At 33.7% G+C, this 23067-nt stretch overlaps 2 protein-coding genes across 3 annotated transcripts; both read left to right on the forward strand.

Annotated features, from left to right (window-relative positions):
* The first annotated feature begins 1765 nt into the window (after positions 1-1765).
* On the forward strand, positions 1766-22854 carry T48 (FU domain-containing protein T48). Of its 2 annotated transcripts, none has more exons than XM_013314036.1 (7): positions 1766-1968; positions 9109-9240; positions 14318-14493; positions 16673-16855; positions 18959-19056; positions 19462-19563; positions 21468-22854. In XM_013314036.1, exons 1-7 carry the CDS (start codon positions 1911-1913, stop codon positions 21865-21867), a joined length of 1149 nt encoding a protein of 382 aa, XP_013169490.1. In that variant the 5' UTR covers positions 1766-1910; the 3' UTR covers positions 21868-22854. The 2 variants fall into 2 exon arrangements, with proteins under 2 accessions (XP_013169490.1, XP_013169491.1); XM_013314037.1 differs by having other exon boundaries at positions 9114-9240.
* Positions 2324-4297, forward strand: LOC106119146 (dynein intermediate chain 3, ciliary). The gene has a single exon (XM_013314035.1). The coding sequence runs from the start codon at positions 2451-2453 to the stop codon at positions 4194-4196; it is 1746 nt and encodes a 581-aa protein (XP_013169489.1). The 5' UTR covers positions 2324-2450; the 3' UTR covers positions 4197-4297.
* Positions 22855-23067: the final 213 nt, after the last annotated feature.

The raw sequence follows: 23067 nt of genomic DNA on the forward strand, positions 1-23067 counted from the left end.
GATGTATATATATATTTTTAGTTATTACATTTTAATTTTTAAATAGCATTAATGGTTCGAATGCCACGGTCTAGAGGCCAGGTCTCAAGTCAATTGGTAATAAAGACAAACAGCCGGCGTTTGTGACCATCGCTCGTCTAATGAACAATTACACCATTTAACTCTTGACCGCAATTAAACGCTTGTATTTTAATATAATACTGTTACACTCTCATCGTCGCCCTGTTTTCGATTAATGTGACGTCAAGACATCACCGTTGTGTGTGTTTACGTCTTCAAAATCTCGTATTATAGAACATTCGTCACTTCATTATCATATCAGGAATTACGCAATTCGTATACCTTCTTACTTTTATGCTAGCCAACTATTCCTCCAAATGTCATTCTCCTCATTACATAAACTTAAAATGTTAATCGTTTGCTCCTTTTGTCTCAATCTATATTCACACCTTTAACGCTCCACATCAGTTTAAAAATGTGATTATAGTAAATTATTTTCTATGAAGTACTACTACTGCACAATATCATAACGCCTACATTTCATGACGTCAATTTCTCGTAAAAATTGTAAATAATATTGTGTAATAAACTAACTAGTCAAATAAATGTAATGTAGCTAAGTTGCTCTAGAAACAAGAATATAAGCGGGGTCGTGAGAATTAACTTTCTGTAATTGCTTATCATCGTTATGCGTAAAGTTATTAGCGTAGAAATGCGGTTATTAGGAAGAATGTGTTAAGGCACAAAAACAAATAAAATATTAGGAAATTTAAATAAAGTAAATTTATAGAATGCCATAGGAAGCATGGAAATAGCTGAAATGACATCAAAAGTTGTTCTTTAGTGGCACCCTTGCTTACCATGGTAGCTTATTGCCTTGTACACATAAAATTTATTATTTATTTCTACGGACGAAATATTCTTATTTAATTATTTAAAGAGTGAGAAATAACATTTATATTACAGGTGTTTTAGCAATTAAGGCTACGGTTATAATAAAGCAAACGATAAAAAATAGGTCATGTGTTCCACTTACACAAAATATTTATGTTAATTTTAAAAGTGGACAAAACTCAATTAGGGCTTTCGTTGATCACTTGACACAACCCTGACCGCTAGTTCGTAATGTAGGACGGCTGCGACATTACGAACTAGCCTCAACATTTTCTTTAAATCCTACTGATATAAATGCGAATATTAAGATGGATGGATGGATGTTTGTTAGGTGGTATGTCCAGAACGGATCTCGCCGAAATTTAGCATATATGTAGAATATAGACTACTTATTACGTTTTTTTTAATTTCGCGAAGACGGAGTCACATGCTACAGCTAGTTAATATATAAAATAATTTCTAACGTCATTTCATTCCACTAAAATTATTTGTAGTGTCAACTTTACCTCATTTCTTGTACTAACTAATTTCTATTGACCTTAATTTAAAGGAAACAAATGACGAATCGATAAAGTAAATTGTTACCGGATAAAAATGTCCTCATGTTTAGCAACTAGATGGTACCGCAAGGTCGTCGGAATTTCTTCTGTGGAAGATAGTAACCAGGTTTTGCCGTAAAGGGCCATAGTTTTTATGCTAAAGTTACTACATAGTACAGCCGTCAATAGAAAACCTACAGGCATCAGTCACTACATCAGTGGTAGAACACGTACGAACCAAACCAGTCCTAGTACCTATTCTACTTGTCGATAACATGCGCCCGCGTCGCGTTTACTCCGTTTCTAGTTGCGTTTGCCAGTCACGCGTCAGTCGTCGTTCGGTGCGGTTGTGTCTGTCTGCGCGCGCGCACCTTTAGCCACTTCGAATATATTTGTAAATTAAAAAGAAAAGTGCAGTGATCCTGCTGGCAAATATCTATATTTTTGTGAACGATATTAGTGAAGTGTAAATATGTGATGTTATATTTTATGGTGTACCTACATTCTTATTGGAGGTTGGATTTACCTTTCAACGGTAAGATATCTTTCATTTATTTTACTTAAATGACAATACAATTTATACATCAATAAATTATTTTTAAATAAGATAAAGCCATTAACGAATTAATAAAGATGCTTACTATTGTCAATATTTCCATTGTGGTAAGCAAAAACAATAAAAATGTAAGTTTTATGAATCGCAAAAATTCCAATACGCATTGGAACGTTTTGCGACACTTCCTGTTGAACTCAAGAACAATGCGGCAGTCGTGTGCCGAGGAAACGTAAACAATCATTTCGCAATCTTTAACAACCCCAAATTACATAAATATTATAAAAAAATCACTTAAGGCTTGCAACACCGGATAGATATACCGCAATTTGGTTATGAATATGGTAAATCGCTAATACTTCATTTCTTAGCCTACCTGAGTAAAAAAAAACATTAAGCAATTGTGAAAGTTTACAAAACATATTAAAATTGCAATCATATTCAAATAAAATTACAAACAAAAAATGTCAAAATATATGAAATCACGTTACGAATATTCAAAGAAGAGAAGAGAATTTGGACGACAACCTCTTTTCCAAGCAGTGCCCGCACAAATATTATACTCGATATATCCAAACGAAGAAGAGCAAAGACGGTATATACTCCGCAACCCGGTACACAGAGAGGTGCAAGCGACAATGCCGCAATCGGAACACGATGCGAACACAAAGGAATTGGTTATTCACGAACAAGGCATAAATCATACGGAAGGTGGCTGGCCGCGTGATGTCCATCCGTACAACGAAGATCATGTAACGAGGTATAGACGACGCGTACAACACGAAGACGGTTACGTCAACACTGTCACTAGCCTTCACCCCCAAGTAGAACATTATATTGATCAAAATAATGCCATAGATATGTATCAAACGTATTTTGCTGATATGACCCCTCAGCCTCCTGTTGAAAAGTATAATCTACAAATCGCTAACGCATTTTATGATCCTCATGCCCGACCAGTTTCATGCATTGTATGGACTAACGAACAACCAACTCGTTTAGCCATTGCGTACTGTCAAAAAATCATAGGCGACAAGTCGAGCAAACCTAATTATTTCTCCATATGGGATATACAACGACAAACCGCACCGCTTGTCGAATTGCTACCAGAATATCCTTGCTGGGAATTAGCGTGTTCCCCGGCACAGTCTGAAATATTGATAGCGGGCCTTGAAAATGGCACCGTTAATATATTCGACATCCGTAAAGGTCATGATGCAATATCAAAAAGTTCTATTTACAATTCTCACATTGGACCTGTATCTGGATTACTTTTCACACACACTAGAACAAATACTGAGTTTTTCACAGGCTCATTAGACGGCTACTGCCTTTGGTGGGATACAAGAAATTTATCAACACCAATAGATAGATTGCCGATGTCGGTGAGATTTTCTCCACGAGAAACTCCTAATATGTCTAATGCTGAAGGGGTAAGCTCGTTACAGTTTGATCGAGGACTGCCAACCAAATTTTTATGCGGGACAGAGTCTGGATTAGTTATTAATGCGAACCGTATGGGAAGGAGTCACTCGGAGATCTTGACATCATATTGGGAGGCGCACACGGGACCGGTCCGCGCGATTCATAGAAGTCCGTGTACGTTAAGAATGTTTATAACATGTGGGGATTGGAACGTTCGCATATGGAGCGAAGAGGTGCGAACGGCGCCTATAATAGTCACCAAACCTTACCGAAACCAAGTTACCGATGTCACGTGGGCTCCGCTAAGACATTCTAGCTATATGGCCATATGTGAAGGCGGATTCTTTTATTATTGGGATATTTTACGTAATTTTAACGAAGCTGTAGCAACGTTACAAGTCTCTAAACATGGACTGACTAAACTGAGGCCCCATAGAAAAGGACAGATGGTAGCGATAGGTGACGATCAAGGAACGACGTATTTGCTTAATTTGTCTGATAATATGACGTATCCAGATGAGCGCGATAAACAACTCGTCCATCAAATTTATGATCGGGAGACGAGACGTGAACATATTTTGGACGCGCGCCTGAAAGAGATCCATTTGAAACATCGCGACGAGCTGCCTGAGATCCAATCTGTAGGGGAGTCTGCCAGTGAAGAAGGCGGGGAGAAGAGAGAGGAAAAGAAGTCTGTAGGTGACAATGAATATCAAAGTACTGAAGAAGAATACTTTAGAATTGTTAAACAAGAACTGGCAAAAATGGAAAACGTGAACTTATAAACTTGTCGGTATTCGAATTACGAGTATCATACTTATATTATAATATAAATGCGTATGTTTGGATGGATGGATGTTTGAAGGTATCTCCGGAACGGTTCAACAGATCTTGGTGAAATTTGGCAAAGCTACTCATTTAGTTATGTTTATTTCGCGCGGACGGAGTTGCGGGCGACAGCTAGTAAAGGTAACCTTGGTAATAAAAAAAAATGGTACGATGACTTTTATTCACGCTGCTTTATATTTGTATTTAGTATTGTTAGTTACAAAACATTTCTCGAAGACGTTTTAAACTGTTTTGAGTGTTTTGTACACTACTAGACTTATTCACGAGTACTTACAGAAAGTTAATTCAATAGAATTTCATGAAACTAATAAAGCACGTCTTCAAACTTTTGTCAGGATATTTAATGTACTCCGAGCCCGCATGTCTCCGCGGCACATCCGGAGTAATACTTAGGGGCGTATTTACGTTATAAAATAGGGCGACTAAATATAACTAATAAAGATTGTTAAAAACTTTCAAAGGAAGACTTCAACCGGTAGTAAGTAATATTCTATAAATAAAATTTCTATTTTAACTTAAGCAACGATACTTTATGCATTTAAAATGATGGGTTAAGATTTAATTTAAACGAACATGGTGAGTTCACGCCAATTATTTTAAAAGGTATAAAAATATTACTCGATAAAATACATTATTCGAATAATAATAAAGCTGTCGCTACTTACTTAATTGCACCTCCTTACCAAAGCTCTTTTAAAGTTGGCGCAGTTCCAAGTGTGACTAAGTTATCTATTACCTCACTTTTAAGTAATTGTACGCTTAAATATTTCATATTAAATTCGTGATATATTTCAAAATATTTAAAAACTCAAATGATGCACCGTAAAGGTACATTTTGTCAACTTAATTATTAAATTAAATTATTAATTTATGTATAGATTATCTTATTATTAATCTATTAGAGCACGTTAAAGACATTAACCTAAATAAACCAGCAACTTGGCGAACGCAACATCTACTCAAATTACTCAGACAAGAATTAATGCAATTTATGTTTGCCAACAATTTTAATAACCACTCTTATAATGTTGTTAAATTGTAATAATTTGTACATAACTTCTAAATTTCACTACCGTACAACGTTAAAAATTTATCGTATTAGAAAAAAACTAAACAAAAAGTTTGATTAATTAACGCAGTTAACTTTAATAAAAAATAAATCAACATTCCGTTCCAAAAAAAACTGGCCATCAATATCTCCTCTTATTAAAAACATATTAAAAAATTAAAAACGTTACTCGTATATGACTAGTAGGTAGTACGATAAAGAAGGGAAAACGTAGCAATAGCGTGCAAGAGTACAACGTTGTTCCTTAAGTTCAGTGATACGAGGTGAAAGTTGGTCGTGACGCATTCACACAACCAAGTTGTACGACACCGGTTTGCATAGACGCAAAACAATAAACAATCAAATCCTTGTCACGTATCGCGTCACCATAAACACGTCATAACTATTATAAGAATAGAATTGCAATAAACATTATATATTAAAGACGTGAAACTGTCGACAAACGACCCAACTTCAGTTGTATAATTCAAAGTATAAAATATAAAAGTTACAAAATTATAAAAGGCTGTCTGTCGCACATCACTCCGTCCGCGCAGAATTAAAAAAAAAACTTTTTAGTAGCCTATGTGTTCATCCAGACTATGTTCTACATCTTAGCCTAATATAAGCGTGGTCCGTTTAGACATAGTAATAATCATCCATCCGTAAATTAATTTAAACTTTCGCGTTTGTAAGATGTAAAAATAATGAATGTTAACTTTAGTAGGCAATGAGATGATGATAAAACTTTACACTATAGACCAGTTATGCCGTGCTATGTGTCATCGTGTTTACAAAACGGCATTGACTTCCAAACATAAGGTTCTTTGAGCTTGTACCTCAGTTAAGGTCACTCACAATGCAGGCTTCATTATGTATCGAACAAAAACACATTTATAGGAATTAAATAAAAATGTTTTATTATTCTTCATTACAAATTCAATTACAGTTGTCATATTTTTTCTAAACATAAACAAAAGATTGTGAAAAAAAGTAAAAACTTTTTTGTCTTGCTATTTTAACTATTTAAATGCTAACTGAGCAGTTCAGTTATTCATTCATTTATGAGATACGTGCACGTACGCAATAAATTAGTATCCATTCAATCATTCATTCGTTGATTTATTCATTCACACGGACACTTAGTCCCTTTTATAATCCGATAACGCATACATAAAAGCAAAAACGGGTTCAGACGTGGTATCGAGGACATTGGATACAAACATTATACGACACATAGAAATTCATTACAATACGTCATGATAACGAATAAATAAGTCGAATCTGAGAAGGTCCGTTTGTAATTTTTTTTGAACAGATCACTAATACAAATACGAGTTCATTGTTAAAAGAAACAACAATCAAAACTTACATACGGTAGTTACTACTTATTAATTATAGCTGTCGCCCACGACTCCGTTTGCGCGAAATTATAAAAAAAATATTTGGTTGACTATATGTATTCCATATCTATACAGAATTTCATCCAGATCTGTACGATGTTCTGTAGGTCTAACAAACATGAATCCATACATCCAAACATATGTATTTATAATATTTTATACATTTGTACCCAATATTTTTTAATTTATATGAGTTGCTACTCTTAAAAATTTAACAAAGAAGTCTAAGTTGATAAATAATCAAGTCACTACAATGTCGTGTTGGAAGATCTATAAGTTCTAACATAGCATTTGTCGTACGTGTAGACTTAGAATTATAACACACATATACTGAGATTAATACCAGTAATGATAAATTGATGTCTCTTGTTTAATAGCAAGGACCAACGTAATGGTTGGAATAATACGGACAAAGTATTTACATTACATTTGTTATGTGCAATTTTAATATCAACTTTTATGGCTACTTATTACGAAACATATTAGTATTGTTCCATTTATCTTTAACTGCCGAAACAAAGAGCAGATAAAAAAAGTTTTTATCCAGTGTTGCATCTATGGAGACCTACGGTTAGGACGTATCCGGATCTAAAAATGACTAATAAAGGTTCTATTATTTGCGTGATTTATTTTATTTACAATATATTCAAATTAATTGATAATTGCAACACAGTATTGCCCTTTACAATGTTTACAGTAGTTTGCGTGGGTATTGTTAGACTAAGGTGTCGACCATCGAATGCCAATGTCAACTGATTTGCAAACCAGTCCTGTCAGTACTGTTATGTGGTGAACGCTTCGCCAGACCGTGTGACCCACATCGTACATCATACGATAGCTATTTAAACAATTCCCTTAAAGGAAACCTTATAAAGATTTTATTGTATTCTAGACATTATTCTAGACTTTATATGAACATTGAAACTTCTAGTTTATTATTAAACTAGCTGCTGCCCGCAACTTCGTCCCCGCGGAATAAAAAAAATAATTAATACCTTACGACTTCTTCCAGATTATGTTCTTCATGTATGCCAAATTTCGCATTTATAACATTAATAAGCAGAAAAATTGTTTCTCTTCTGATTTTGATACTCGCATTTTGAATATTTCATTCTAAAAAGTGTGAAGGATGAGAAACAAAAAGTCCTTTTTAATGGATTAACAAATAATTTTAATCATTACATCAAACTGTTGATTCTAAAAAGGCAATTCAAAGATTACTACAACTTAATATTCAAATTATAATTACATTACGAAATTGGACATTTGAGTACATCCTCAAAGAACTTAAATATTTTGCAAACATTTGAAAGTAATTAATTTAAAATGCAAATGTACTACGTAATTTTTGAAACTAGTACAGCTATGTTATTAGACCATAAAAGGCATGAGCATGAAACGAAACTTGGCAACTATAATACATTTAAAGTGTCCATTCATGTAATAGAAAGACTTGTTTTACTTTTAATTTATTCGTCCTTGCGTATAGTAACGCCCATTGACAACTCTTGATGAATAATATTACACTTTCACTCACGTTTTCATTGGAGAAACTCTTGTAATGCTTTGATCATGATATAGCCAAGCAGACTAAAAAGGAGCACGTCGTTGTATAATCTCATAATCAATACATCTACGCCAACACTCGTGGACGTACTTATCAATCAATGGTAACTATCTCGTGAAATTATTACGAGTTACTACAAAAATCAGTAGTTCTCTTTAACTATTTGTGAACACTTTATCTACGGTACTATAATCACTGAATTCTTTTCCTGGCTACCCTCCCCTATCCATTGTAGATAGCAGTGACATCAGATACCCTGTTGTATCATTGGTCACTTTTGCGTATAAAAAATATGTAAATTAATCAAACCTAAACAAGCCCTGCAAATTTGATACTATCTCGAAAACATACGTCGCGGACACATGTAACTTTTGTTAATACGATAGTGTACGAAGTCTGATAGAAGACTGTCTTGAGAACTGGAAATAACTCGCATCATTTGAACTTTTCCAATGATTAATTGATTTCAATAACTTCAGACTTAATAAAAACAAAATGTACACCTTTACGCAATGGTCCATAAGATTTATTTTCAAATAAACAAATGCAATTCAGCTGAGTTCACAATTTTCTTTACGACATAAATCATTTAAACCAAATTTTAACGATTCTTCGGACCGTTTTAATGTTGCTGTTACTTTCAAATTTAAATCTGAGGTTTTAGGAGGCGCGTGAATAAAATTGGATTTTGGATGCCTTCAATCAAATTAAACAAGCCATATTAACCTTTTTATACCTCATATTTTTTTTACTTTTTACGCAAGCAAGCTCCTCTTCCATCAATGACATACTCGTTAGTTATATGATTATTATAAAGTATTATTTTGCAGCACAGATACGCAATGGTGAAGTGAGCGGTATGCCGTCAGCGGCGCTGTTCGCGCTGGCGCTGCTAGCCACGGCGACGGCAGCGCACGCTCAGCTGCGCCCCGCAGACGCACCGCCTCCACTCAACGATACACGTGAGTGAGTCCCTCTATATTTTTACAAAAAACATACCCACTTACATACCCCATGACAAACATCACACATCCTCATCATATTTAAGGACTCCGTTCATGTTACTATTATGACAACAGATATGTGACGTCACAGAAAATGTCATTTTATGAAGTTAGGAATCGAACTTTAGAATTCCCTTTGCTTAAATACCTTTCTCCAAACTATTTCTTGTCATTCATTGCTAGATTAAGTATAAAACCTAGTAATAAATTCTTTGGTGATATTTGTTTGCTACTTTTTCATATTTATCATTTTATGAGTAGATTTCTCATCACGCACTAAACTTTAAACGGTGCGTATAAACACCTCGCCGATATTTCATAACTAAAGGCTGTATTCCCATGACCTTTATTCTTATTGCTTCTTATATCGATACAATATCACATTCCTATATCTCACTTATTGGTAATATAACGAGAATCTATCTACTGTAACATTTGTGTCATAAAAGTGAGTCAAGAGTGGCATCCACAATAATATCGTATTCCCCGATAGGTAAAGTGACGTCCTCGACACCAATAAAGTACGATCACGTCTTACTTTGCCTCTCATTGTGGATTTCCACTGTCAAAATACTAGTACAGAAACATTTTGTAATCCATATGATTCTCTTTGGAAGAACTCATGGCGAATAAATAAATTAGGATGTTCAATCCTTCTTGTGATATTTGTGCATACTTCAAACTCTAGAACCGTTATCGTGGGTTTCTGAAACCAAAATCTTCGTTCAAAATCTGTTTTGTTAACGGTTATGTTACAAACATATGACGTTTATATAAAGAATATTAAAGACGACATAAGTCTCGGAAACTCACTGTTAGTACGTTAGATTTCTTCACCTAAGTTTGTGTACGTGAATAGAATAAAAACAAATCATTACTTATTAATGTAAGTGTAACGAATTTAATTAGATATGGTATTTTTGAACTTTCGCTCATGGTAAGGATTCCAAATGAGATTTTTTTTTATGAAATACCTAGGCAATTGGGTTAACGGTATTATGATGGAAAGTGTACGTCGACTTTGATGCCGTTACTAACACATTTTGTCTACCTGTTTTGTTTATAAATACTTTTTGTGTCTTTTTTATCTCCTTTTCAACTAAAGCATATCTGATTGGCCTAAAATACATGAATAACAAAATATTCGCCGTTTACGGATATCACATAAATCTTATTATCAAACTATGTTATTGTATAAAATATTTATGACTATATTTTCGTTCCGAAATCATTTTGACGTAGTAATTGTACTGTAACTTGTAATAAATACATTAATACGGTTCAAAATTAATTCTGAGTAAGTCTCGCTGCACATCCAAATAAGGATTTTAGATACAAACCTCTTACCACACACTTTATGGTACAAAGAATTAACATTCCGTTCAGGAATAAATTTGATTGCATAATACGTTTTATGTTTTCATTAAAAACTTTTATCGTATACAAAAATACAGAAACTGTACAACCAAGGACTAAATTAAATAAATTAACGTAATCAACACTATTTTAATTCTCGTAAATCGTGTGTTTTATTAACTACGACTGCTTTACCTTACTTTTATTGGGAAATAAATAGGTTTGAAGTATTCGTATATTTTTAATATGTATTTTTAATATTGTTGTTAAAATTATCTCTTTGCAATCATAAAGATTGCTTAATTTTATAAGTATTTGTGATTTTTCTCTTGTGTTATTTAGACAATGCTTTTTCTTATACAAGCACGCAATAGATCATTTGAGAGTTAATTATAACTTTTAACCTAAAATCACTTCACATCCAAGATAAGTAATGATTACACAGTCTGTTAACAAATCGAAATATGTTGACATCACTAGTAGAATAAGTAACTTTCGGAAAGTCCATGTGTAAAGCCTGAGACATGAGTCTACACAGTTTACTACGGTATAACGGACGTGAAAGTTTTTAAATCTACGTCTTTGATTACTTGGTAATAGTTAAAGATATTATTCTTCCAACATAGTAAATTTTTGTCACAAAACATACACATCAAAAATAGGATTCAGTTATAGATAACATCAAATGAGTTTATGAGAAATAAAAAATATGCTAAAAAATAGCTAGACTCTTCATTTTCAGAAGTTATAGGTATAAAGATCTACTGGCGATTACACAATCTGTTGTCGTTTAATCTCACGTAACGGTGCCTATATCCATGTGCAAACACAAAAACAGATGCGTCGAAGAAATATCACAAATACGTGAAACACGTGAGAAGTTGACAGTCTGTGCGATGAATAATCTATGAGAGTGACGCGCATGTTTTTTTTTAAGAGAGCAATGGCATTAGAAATAGTTTCATCTAGTTTTAAAGAGGTTAAATTAGAGATTTATATAACAATATCGTATGAATACAAATAGTTTGTTTATTTAAAAAACCTTATTTGGTAAGTCACGGTTGTCACAGTTATACTAAATTGAAATTTTAACAAAAAAAATTCTTCATTGCAGTCCCATAAAGATCGGCTAATAGCTTAACAATGGCGGACACATTAAGCTGTAAATATTTACACAAATGTGACTTTCATACCTTGAAATTGAAGGTCTTAACAAATAATCCACATTATTTTACACTGATTGTACAAATTTAATTTAAATTACAATGTAAGTAATAAATTCGATTTAAAAACATTAACTATAATTTAGTGGTAAACAGTTATAAAAATGTTTTGTTTATATAGAACTGTCCTCAAATTATTTCTTTAATTTAGTATGATTATACCAATCTCCTAGTATTGTATCAAGTGTTTTAAAGTTGTAAGAGTAAATTTCTATCGGTCAGTCCCGTTAATTGAACACCGGCATACTAATGGCATATTGCGCGCGCTTTCCAAAGGGAAAGCGTCGAAAACGAATCTTACTTACACAATGAACTTAACAAACCTTACCGTCATACTTTGAAAGAGTAATGTTAACTTTTCACATAGTTATTTGATTGAGCGTCGGTGGTTTAGGGGTCAAGCACTTGACTTGCAATCTGCAGGTCCTGGGTTCGAATCCCACCATGTACTAATGTAAAACACATTCGATTTCCGATTTACATATGTACATTTATAAGACGTTCTTACGATGAAGGAAACATCGTGATGTAACCTGCACATGTCTGAGAAGAAATTAAAATATATGTGTGAAGTCAACCAACCCGCACTTAGCCAGCGTGGTTGACTATGGCCTAATCACGCTTAACTTGGGGTAGGCTCCGAGCCCCTCGGTGGGGACGTATAGATCTGATGATGATGATTTGATTCCAACTTTATTCCATAAAGTATTTTCTCTCGGTACTTTTTACAACAACGGCTAAAAATTGACTATTAACTAAAGACCACCAAGAATTTAAATTCCAAACCAATTTTATTTCATTTTATTAAAAAAAAAGTAAAATGTGGTATTTATATTTTGTAATTTTATAATCTTATTTTTGCCGTCACACATCATCCTGTTGTTTACTAGTTGTCTATAAGTAAGTGTCCCAACATTTCTTGCTATGTGACAGTTGACATTAATTTCTATATTTGAATTGGATAATTGACACCGAAATTGGTCGTTGAAATATTTTAAATTGCGCAAACAATTTAATATACTATAAGGCAAAGACTCTGTCCAAATGCTCCATTTCGGAGTGATTTATTTGTCTTTAAACATTTTGAACTACTTTATTGGTCAATATATAGGAAGTTGATTATGTAAGTGAAGTCGGAAGGTGTTAGCCAATAGCTTCACGCTTTTACAAATACTTACATCACTTTAATATATTCCTCGCTAATATTATAACAAACTACTTCATTCATACTGAGGGACGGACAACGATAGGTTTAATCTAGACATCTAAAGCACCCAGTATTTGATTTGGCACGCTTACAACAAGAAAACTCTTGTATCCGAAGTGCCAACAGTGGCGAACAGTTTGTCACGTTGACATTAACAGTATAGTAACATTGAAAACATTAAATACATTATTCGATTTCAGAAGAGGTTTCTTTATTTTTCCATTTCGTTTCAAGCAATTTTTTATTAAAACACCAATACTAAATCATGAATATTCAATAAATGTTATAATATTATACAGTAAATTATATAATGCCTAATATGAGCAACGTATAATAACTTGTTTCGCAATAAATAATTAATTCATATTTAAGCGTTAAGTTAAGCTCTAATAATTCTATGCTTACGATATTCCTTTGTTTTTAACAATTTGTCAGACATTAGAATAGCTATTGCATAATCATTGTGACATTTACGTCTACTCTACCTTAAGCCAAATGTACACTTCAGCAAGTACAGAAATTAGCTAGTTTAGTAATTAGATGCATGTTGACTCGCTACTGTACTTGTTAAAACTTAACATTTCTGATCGATTGACTAGACTTTCGTTTTGCTGTAAAAAATATGTCATCACATCGGTATGTGATGACATATTTTTTACAGTCGGTATTGAGTCAATCGGTATTGAGACCCAAATTGAATTGAAATGTCGCTAACGATTTAGTGTTGCACCAGTACAGAGCCGTAAATACCTTACAGTCATACATTTGCATAGAAATTCCGACATAGACGTCGCTCCCGTGTGAAAAATGCCCAAAACTGTGTCTGATTACAATACCGTGTGCATACATCCTAAATACTTCGGATATTTGAGTTTTTACGTAGGAAAATACTTGACTCAGAGAAGTTCAATCCAATTATCTACCTAACTGATATTGAAATTGAACTACGTTCTATAATTCTCCAAATTTCCAAATTTTATTTCAGAAAACAGTTATTAATTAATGATTTTAATTTGAACTTTTGTTGCGCAAAGAACAATACACAATACAATCATTCTTTAAATAATGTCTGTAGAATTTTACTTCTGTAGAGTTATTTATGTTACCCAAATAATTAGCTTAATATTGATTTCTCCCTTAGCAACTCCAGATTAAATTGTTCCTTTTCTATTTTTTTTTTGTCATAATATACTTAAGAAACCAAAATATTACTTTAATCCCATTCTTAATTCATGTATCTGTGTCATAGGTTGCGGATCGGAGTGCGTGCGGTGTGGTGCGGACGGTTGTGTGCGATGCGCGCGGCTGCTCGTGTGGCCGGGTGGCGGTTGCACACGCGTCTGCCCGCCCGGCACTCGCGAGGCCTGGGCACATGATGACCACCTAATGGGACGTGTTTGCTATCCCGCTAACACTTACAATGAGGTATCGTATCTTATTTACACCTACTCTAAGAAAATAGCATTATTACATCTGGACAGATCTTTTTTACACGATCTGTTTTCATTTGGAGCAGTGATGTGTGGATTGTAAGCGTGAAAATGTTCAAGGATTTTTAAATGTGTAATTTGTGCAATATTTGTCAACATTGGTAGGGTAGACCCAACTTTTTTCCGCCTTTTAAATCATGTTATTTAATCTTTAATGATTTTATAAAAACCGTACAAAACTAAGTTATATTATTCGTTTACTATTAAAGTTCACAAACTTTATTTATTAACTACAATATTTCATGCTTTATCTAACAGCTATAAACAAACTGCGAACATTTTACGAAAACACGTTTGCAATTCTTTTTTTTAAAACGCACGTGTATCCAGATATCTAAACGAGTGGAACGTGTCATACAAAAAAAAATTAAAACTCGATGTCCATAGATAGAGCATAGACTATAAAACATTTTTATGTTTTAAAACGGGGTCAGGCCATTGCCTACTGCTGCGGCCGCATCGTAAACATATGCTTTGCTTTGATGCGCTACACGTGAGGCAATATTATCGTTTATCCGCACGCCTTTACGAAATAACGAAACTAACTCTATTACTCTATGCCCGCCATATGTGCATTATAGAAATGCATTTGAAAACTATGATTGTTTAGGTTAAATTATCAGGAACAGAATCTGTTCTAGAGTAAACAAAACACAATGTTTACCCTAGTAGTCACATTTTTTGTTGTGTTTGAATGTAGTTTAATTTTCCTAATTATACCAACCTTTTATTTTTAAATAAATGAGACTTATCATAGTATATTTTAAAGCAAATGTTATAATAATAAAATCCGAAAATAATCATATCTTAAATACGTGTCCTGTCGAATCTATTTATCCTCTTTATCAATATCTTAATCATACGAACTCATTGAAGTATTTATTGCAAGCTGTAAGAGATGTGACATAATTGCCAAATATCTAAAACTGTATCCTCCCTATGGTGGTCGATCGTGACTCACGAAACTACAACCGGTCGCTGTGCGGGAATCTTTATAGCTCACTTGCAAACATGGCATTCAAGTCACGTCTCACAGAATATCAAAATAACACAAACATAAAAATTTTATCAAGCCTCTTCAATTTGTCTAGCAACTTTATTATTGTCTTCTTAGATGTATTTAAATTATCTATTTATGAAATGTGATTATAACGCAGCTTCTTATTTTTATCAAAATGGTGAAATGGAATTGTAAAAGAGTCTTGCAATCATTTCAACATATTAATGAAATATAATCATATATTTTAAAAACGATTTAGTTTGTTATTTCATATATTTTTTTAATGTCAATGTGTATAAGTATTTAAATAAGCAAAGAAAATTACTGTCTTTTCTCGCAATTATTCATTCTTCCATTCCGATGAGGCATTTTCTATAGCTTATAACGTCCGAAGCGTTAGTCATTAGCGTACCTGAATTCTAAATTATAGGGTTCCTTGCTGCAGACAAAATTCTTTTTCTTTTTTAAGCGTATTCTTCTTTTGTATCGATGCACTCAAAACCTAAATAAAATTACTACAAACCTTCGGCGTATTTATGGGCTTGTTCCCAAAAAATTATGCGTTTTTAAGCATATTAACGGAATATTCGTTGCTTATTTTTTGGAAACAAAAAATCGCACCCGGGATAAACCCGGACACAACACGGGTTTGCTCTCTTTGTGTCCGGATTTTGTAGAATAGCACCATCGCTCGCATCGCTCGAGGTAGCTCTCTTCCTAGAATTTTGTGAAAGCGGTTTTAATGAACATAAAAAAATAAGAGATCTCATACAAGATTTTAACTCACAGGATGGTCGTAATACCATTTACATATTGTACTTTAAAACGTAAGTTAAACGAGTGTTTATTTAAGAAATATAACACAAGCCGCATGACGAATTTCAAAACGGCAGCAATGCGATATCGCGTGTTTTCAATTCGAGGCGTAACATTAAGCTTAGATAAGGTGTGTTTTAAATAACCACATGCACGTTACTTTTTATTTACTTTATTAACTTCACGTACAATTTATTGCTTTCATGACGCTAGAGACCCTTAGCAACCGGGCCCGCAATATAAAATCTGCCACTGTAGTACTCATATGTTAATTCTTTTAAATTTGTGATTTGTTCAGGTGTTAGTGGGCGGGACGTGCGGCGCAATACTCTGCGTTGCGCTGGTCGCGGCAGGCGCAGCGTACGCGCGGTGTCGCGGTCGCTGCCAGGCGCGTGCGCAGCCTCAACCTCTACCACCACTCGCCCAGCACGACGACGACGCCCGACTTAGAGAGTTTCATAAGCAACTCGATTGTTTACGGGTAATTTACACTTACAATATATACATAATATTATTACAATGATGAAGTTCAACAGTTCCCCATTTTTTTTAGTTTTTTATCCTTACTTTCACCCCAGTATGATACGTTGTTAGTTCATATTACTGCGTCATATGCAAAAACAGCAACGCTTGAATTAGTCATTATCAGTTACTAAATGTACGCTCCATTTAATATTTATAATTTCACGAGCCTTATTCCTTTACAAGTATATATTCCCTTATTAAACAAAATCCTTGGCAAAATAACATTTCTATTTATAAAAAAACATAATTAACATTATGCAATTAAAGTGAGCATGGCTTAAAAATCTTAATAGTAATATTCTCGTGATAGTCGTCGACTCTTGAGTTTTAAGTGCCATTTAAGTGTACTACAAAACTTTATTGCGTTCCCACAGGATTAATTGCATTTGGATGAGATCACAACCAAATGTAATTTTATTAAACTGTAATAAATTAAACTAATAAATACATGTAATGAAGAAATGAATGGATCAAATTATTCTCACTTAATTAGACAAAATAAACAACCTATCAATAAAACCAAACAAAATGCAGTCCGTTACATTTATGCACACGTTTTTTAAACAGTACACCAAAAATTTGTTAAAAAGTTTACAAATTTAAAGTATTTTAATTGTCTAAGTAATTATCTTTAATAAAGTTGATGAATCAATTATAAACAAATTAACATAATTTCGATGTAACAGTTGTGTATTGAACCGACAACGGTCAGCCGCTATGACAGTAGAATACCTTCAAAGCGATAGTCCATGAAGGTACCGAATATCGATTAACGGAAATATAATCGCCTGAGATTGTTTTACCACATTAAATACCTATACCGCTAGGAGAACAATAGTCTTCTTTTATTTGTTTTTAAAATTATAAATAGTAGAATAAATTTTGAGCAATAACCACCTTCGGATGCCGTTGGAGCTATCTACACAAATTCTGTAAACTAACATGACAATAAAATTAAAAACATTGTCACATAAAATAATCGTTGCCACGGACCAACCCGTACTGGTACAGCGTGGTCGACTATAGCCTAGTCACTCCTAACTTAAGGTTGGCTTCGAGCCACTCAGTAGGGATGTTTATTGAGTTGATGTTGCCATGGTCATCTTATTATACATGATTTCCTTTGTTTTATACTCAAAAGTAATGAATGCTTACATATATAGTCACAACTAGGAACCATTAACATCTACGTCATCTTGGCAGCACGTTTGCTAACAAGGCTTAACGTTCCGTAAAATGACCATGATTATGTTGTGGGGAAATGTATCATTGTGTTGACATCTGATACACGATGTCTGCCACTTTCGAAATCTCACTTCTCACCTCAGCTTCACTCTCCCCTATCGTCTGTCAGGGAACCAGTTTGATTTAATATCGTGACTTGCCCGACCACCCGTCTCTCTGTACAAACATGATGATTCTACTATAATTACACGCTTTCTTCAACCTTAAGTTCCTTTCTTTTGTTTATTTTCTTATTTATTTTACATCACACATTTGTTTTATTGCATTATTATTTTCTCAATTACATTACTAGATTTGTGTTAACCTATTCTTTCTATACAATATATTTGTACAAAATTCCATATTGTTTGTGAGTGTGTGTGCGTGTAGAACAATGTAACTTATATAGACAGCAGTGATTCTCGAACAGATGACTAAAATTCTTAAAATAAAATAACAATGCAGCGAATACAAAAGTAATACAAATCAAAACTAGTGCTTAAACTCAATGTAACATTTGCTACAAAGTCAAAACTTATTTTCGTCTTGTTCCGCTTCTGTGAGCGATTTCAATCACACCCGATGTATTTTGAAATCTTTATAACACTTTAAGATTTTCCACGTTTCGTTTTGATTTTTAATATTTAAAAGATCAAGTTACTTTGTATAAAATAAACTCTTACCAATAGAATACTTCTTTCGATCAATAATCATACTAACGTATAAAGTATGTATTTTGCAGGACCGTTAAAAATTCAGGTTTCAATTGTCCTCTCTGTTTCCACCAATTTAGTTATTCAATTAATAAATATGCATTTATAACATTTTGTTCCAGCCACACGCTTTCACTTTACTTGCAATCCTGAACCACACGCGGCATCAAGTGAGAGAGCTTTACCAACTAGGCAACAACGACGCAGCTATGGCGTACAGGTATAAAAGTTTTTTACAAGAAATATGTGACCGTGACCAGACCACTGCTATCCGATACCCGTTGATATCCGCACCAAAGAGTTGCTAAACAATAAAGCAACCAACCATTTATTTCAAAACTAACTTAAAAGTAAAGAACATTTTAAACAAAATTTCACTAATATATTAGTGAAATTCTAATTATAATTAAAGAACAACGTTTTGACAGTTGTGTAAATCTGAAAGGATTTTAAGGAGAGTGCAACTTGATTGTACAAGCTTAAATCATTTTAAGTAGCTAAAAGCTATTTGCGAATTAATGTTCTTACCATTCGAATGCATTACAAGTCCATAAACGTGCAATACGGCGAAGCTGTGCGCATGCCGAAGTTATTTCCAGCAGTTCTAATATTAATTACGTTGCAGCTGCGTGCTGAGCGACTTGGCCAAGCTGCTCATACTGCTCAACAAGCAGCAGGTACCGGTCGTGCCAGACGAGTGGCCGAGACTCGCTAGTTGGGCGGAACGGTAACCAATTTGTTCAGATTTATTTTAAATGCTTAAAGCAGCAGGTACTCTGATGGTATACGACTACTACAATACTCAATAGATATTTGCAACAAACAGTGGATTGGTTGATGCAAAGCCAGCCTTTTTAAAGAAAATTGGAGAGTAGATAAGGTGAAGAAGGACTCATGGTGAAATCAAACTACCGATTATACGTTTTCAACTTTCGTTAAGAAAGCAACTGTGCGCGTCAAACTAATATAACTGAACAGATGCACCAAATTCAATGTGTATCTTATGTTTTTGTACAGTCAGCGTCATATAGATCGTAACAGACAAGATATGCAAATATATAGGTACACCAAAAGTAATCAATTATATCGATACAACAAAAGACCTCAAATTAATAGATACATTCACCTTGCTCAAATACATCGGTACATACACAGTGTCAAATATATGAGTACATGCAAGGTGCCCATAAATATCGTAGCAGCCACAGCGTCATAAGTAACGAAACAGTCAAGGTGTGCAAAAATATCGTAACATTTGACAAAATTGAACTCTATCTCTATATACTTGTGATACAATTTGGAATAAAGTACTTCTGTTTCATTTGACACTTTGCATCAAACCACTGAAGTAAGGGTTACATTTTTTAGGATGAAAATCTTAACCTTAACTTTCGATTCTATTAAGTTAAAAACATATACATTTTCACGCCTGTTGCATATAGGGGTAGGCAGAGACTCAGAAATTTTATTTGGCTTAGCCAAACGAATCTTCGCAATAAGTTCCCAAGATAGGTTGGCAGACGGAACGTGGCTGCTGCTGCTGCTGCTGCTGCTGCTGCTGCTGCTGCTGCTGCTGCTGCTGCTGCTGCTGCTGCTGCTGCTTCTTCTTCTTCTTCTTCTTCTTCTTCTTCTTCTTCTTCTTCTTCTTCTTCTTCTTCTTCTTCTTCTTCTTCTTCTTCTTCTTCTTCTTCTTCTATGTAGCATTCGTTGCATAGGCGGCTCGTTCAACTACCGACACGACTTGCCCGCTCGAAGTTCTCACATCGACTGACCTAGTGATTGCCATTCGTCGCTTTATATCGTCTACCGCCGCTGTTCGTGCGAAAGTACTTACTACTACTTATTATACTTACACTCCATTGGAGGTGACTGTACCTATGTTATTGAAGTTATGAATACACATTAGGTTCACCGAGACACACAGCGTGGGCGCGCACACATATTTAGATAATAGTTGTACGTATAGTTTCCGCGCATACCATTCTTAAAACCCGCAAAGACAAACTACCTAAAACGTCTTTTATTTTTGGCTAACATTTAAAAAAATAGTTTTTATCTCAACCAATGAAATGAAATTATTCACAAAATAGAATTTTTTGTGACGTTTGATAATGGTGGGAATCCTAAAATGAATCCACTTCAGCTACAGTCTATTCTAACCGTCCTATCGAAAATCAGATCGAACTTTCCGGACAAACTATAATGTTAATACAAAGTGTCAAATGAATGTAACAGAAGTAGTTTATTCCAAATTGTATCACAAGTATATAGAGATAGAGTTCAATTTTGTCAAATGTTACGATATTTTTGCACACCTTGACTGCTTCGTTACTTATGACGCTGTGGCTGCTACGATATTTATGGGAACCTTGCATGTACACTCATATATTTGACGCTATGTATGTACCGATGTATTTGAGCAGGGTGAATGTATCTATTAATTTGAAGACTTTTGTTGTACCGATATAATTGATTACTTTCGGTGTATCTATATATTTGCATATCTTGTCTGTTACGATCTATATGACGCTGACTGTACACGGGTACTCGTTATTAAAGTTACGTTACCAATGTAAGTAAAATATTTCCTCATATCTAAAAATAAATTAATCAAATTTCCTTTCCCTACAGAATACTGAAACGTTACAGCCGAATGAATGTGACTCAACAGCAACAAAGTCAACTTGTGAATTTCCTACCAACACCACCGAGCCAGGAATCAGATTCCGAAACGACACAGCAATCATTTTCAACGTTTAAGCCGCCATCTTACTCGCCTACATCATTTGACAGCCATACAATAGACAAAGAGCAAAACCGGAACCAATGGAATGACATCAGACCACCGAGCTACTCACAGATAGAGAGGGAGAAGGATAACTATTCACAAATGGAGAGACAGAAAGAGACAATCACACTCTCCGATCCCTGGGAGAGGAGACCGATTGTAAGAAGAGAAAGTGTGTGGCTCGAAGATGAATTATTTGAAATGACGAGGCGACCTCAAGACGAACTTACCACTGAACTTTAATTCTTAATTAAAATAGTATATAACGTTATAATAATTAACGTTACAAAGTAGTACAAATATATCTCACTGTCTTCTTAATTTAGTTAGAAAATAATTTTTATCTATTTTAAGTAAATTAAAGAGGCACCATCAACGACAGTAATTTTAGAATCAATTATTTTATATGTCAATGTTTAGTATCTTTCACGTTACTATTTTATACCATTTTTACATTTGTCGTTAAAATTAAATCGAGTAAAACTTAAAATTTAAATATGTACCATGAATCATACCTCGCTTGCCTCGACATGATTTCTGTAAAACTTATACGTTTAAAATTGTAAATAATTGTATAAAAATGATCTGTGAAATGAAATTGTAATGAAACTTTTGCAATACATTTTCAGTATTTATTAAGTCCCTTTTTATCTATTTTTTTTTGTTATAAAAGAGTAATCTTTAATAACAAACCGACTATAAGTCTGCAATAAGATCTTTTGTTCGTCATTTATATTTAACCTTAATTTAGCATTATATTCATAATGTAACATCAACCAAAGTAGTTAATAATGTATAGGTCTAGTCTAGAATATTCTATATCTATTAGGAAACTAATGCACACCTGCAAATGTATTATAAGTAGGTATATTAAGGTAGATAACATATAGTTATTTCATGTGTTGGCATCTATACAACTTCTTACAATTTCACACTCTTGTAATGCAATAACCCATAAGAGGTAAATTCGAAATATAACGAAAATTGTGAATTGGCGATATTTAAATTAAACATTTGTGTATATATAAGTTATATTCCGTGGTACGCACAAGTTTAGTTATGTTTTTTAACTAAGTGTATATTTTCTGAAAGAAAAGTAAAAGCGATCGATTGCTAGTATAAATACTGTACAATTAAATAATATCCTATGATATTTTAGGCAGATTTTTACTTCCTTAATGCAATTTATATGTATTTAAAGACTTGCAATCATTTTACATCGAAATTGAACGAGTGTATTATTAAAAAATAGTTTAAGTATACAACTTTATAACTGTTATAAATAAAAGATAATATTTTTGTTCAAATGCTAGTTTTCTTTACCTGAAAGCGACATTAACACTTACCGACAAAAATTCAAGTGAAAGTAAAATTTTCTTAAATGAACCAAATAGAAATTATTCATCCCAATAGTTTTTGCAAAAATATTTTTAGTACAACGCC

The sequence above is a fragment of the Papilio xuthus genome, unplaced genomic scaffold, assembly GCF_000836235.2.
Source record: "Papilio xuthus unplaced genomic scaffold, Pxut_1.1 DF827542.1, whole genome shotgun sequence".
Classification (NCBI taxonomy): Eukaryota; Metazoa; Arthropoda; class Insecta; order Lepidoptera; family Papilionidae; genus Papilio; species Papilio xuthus.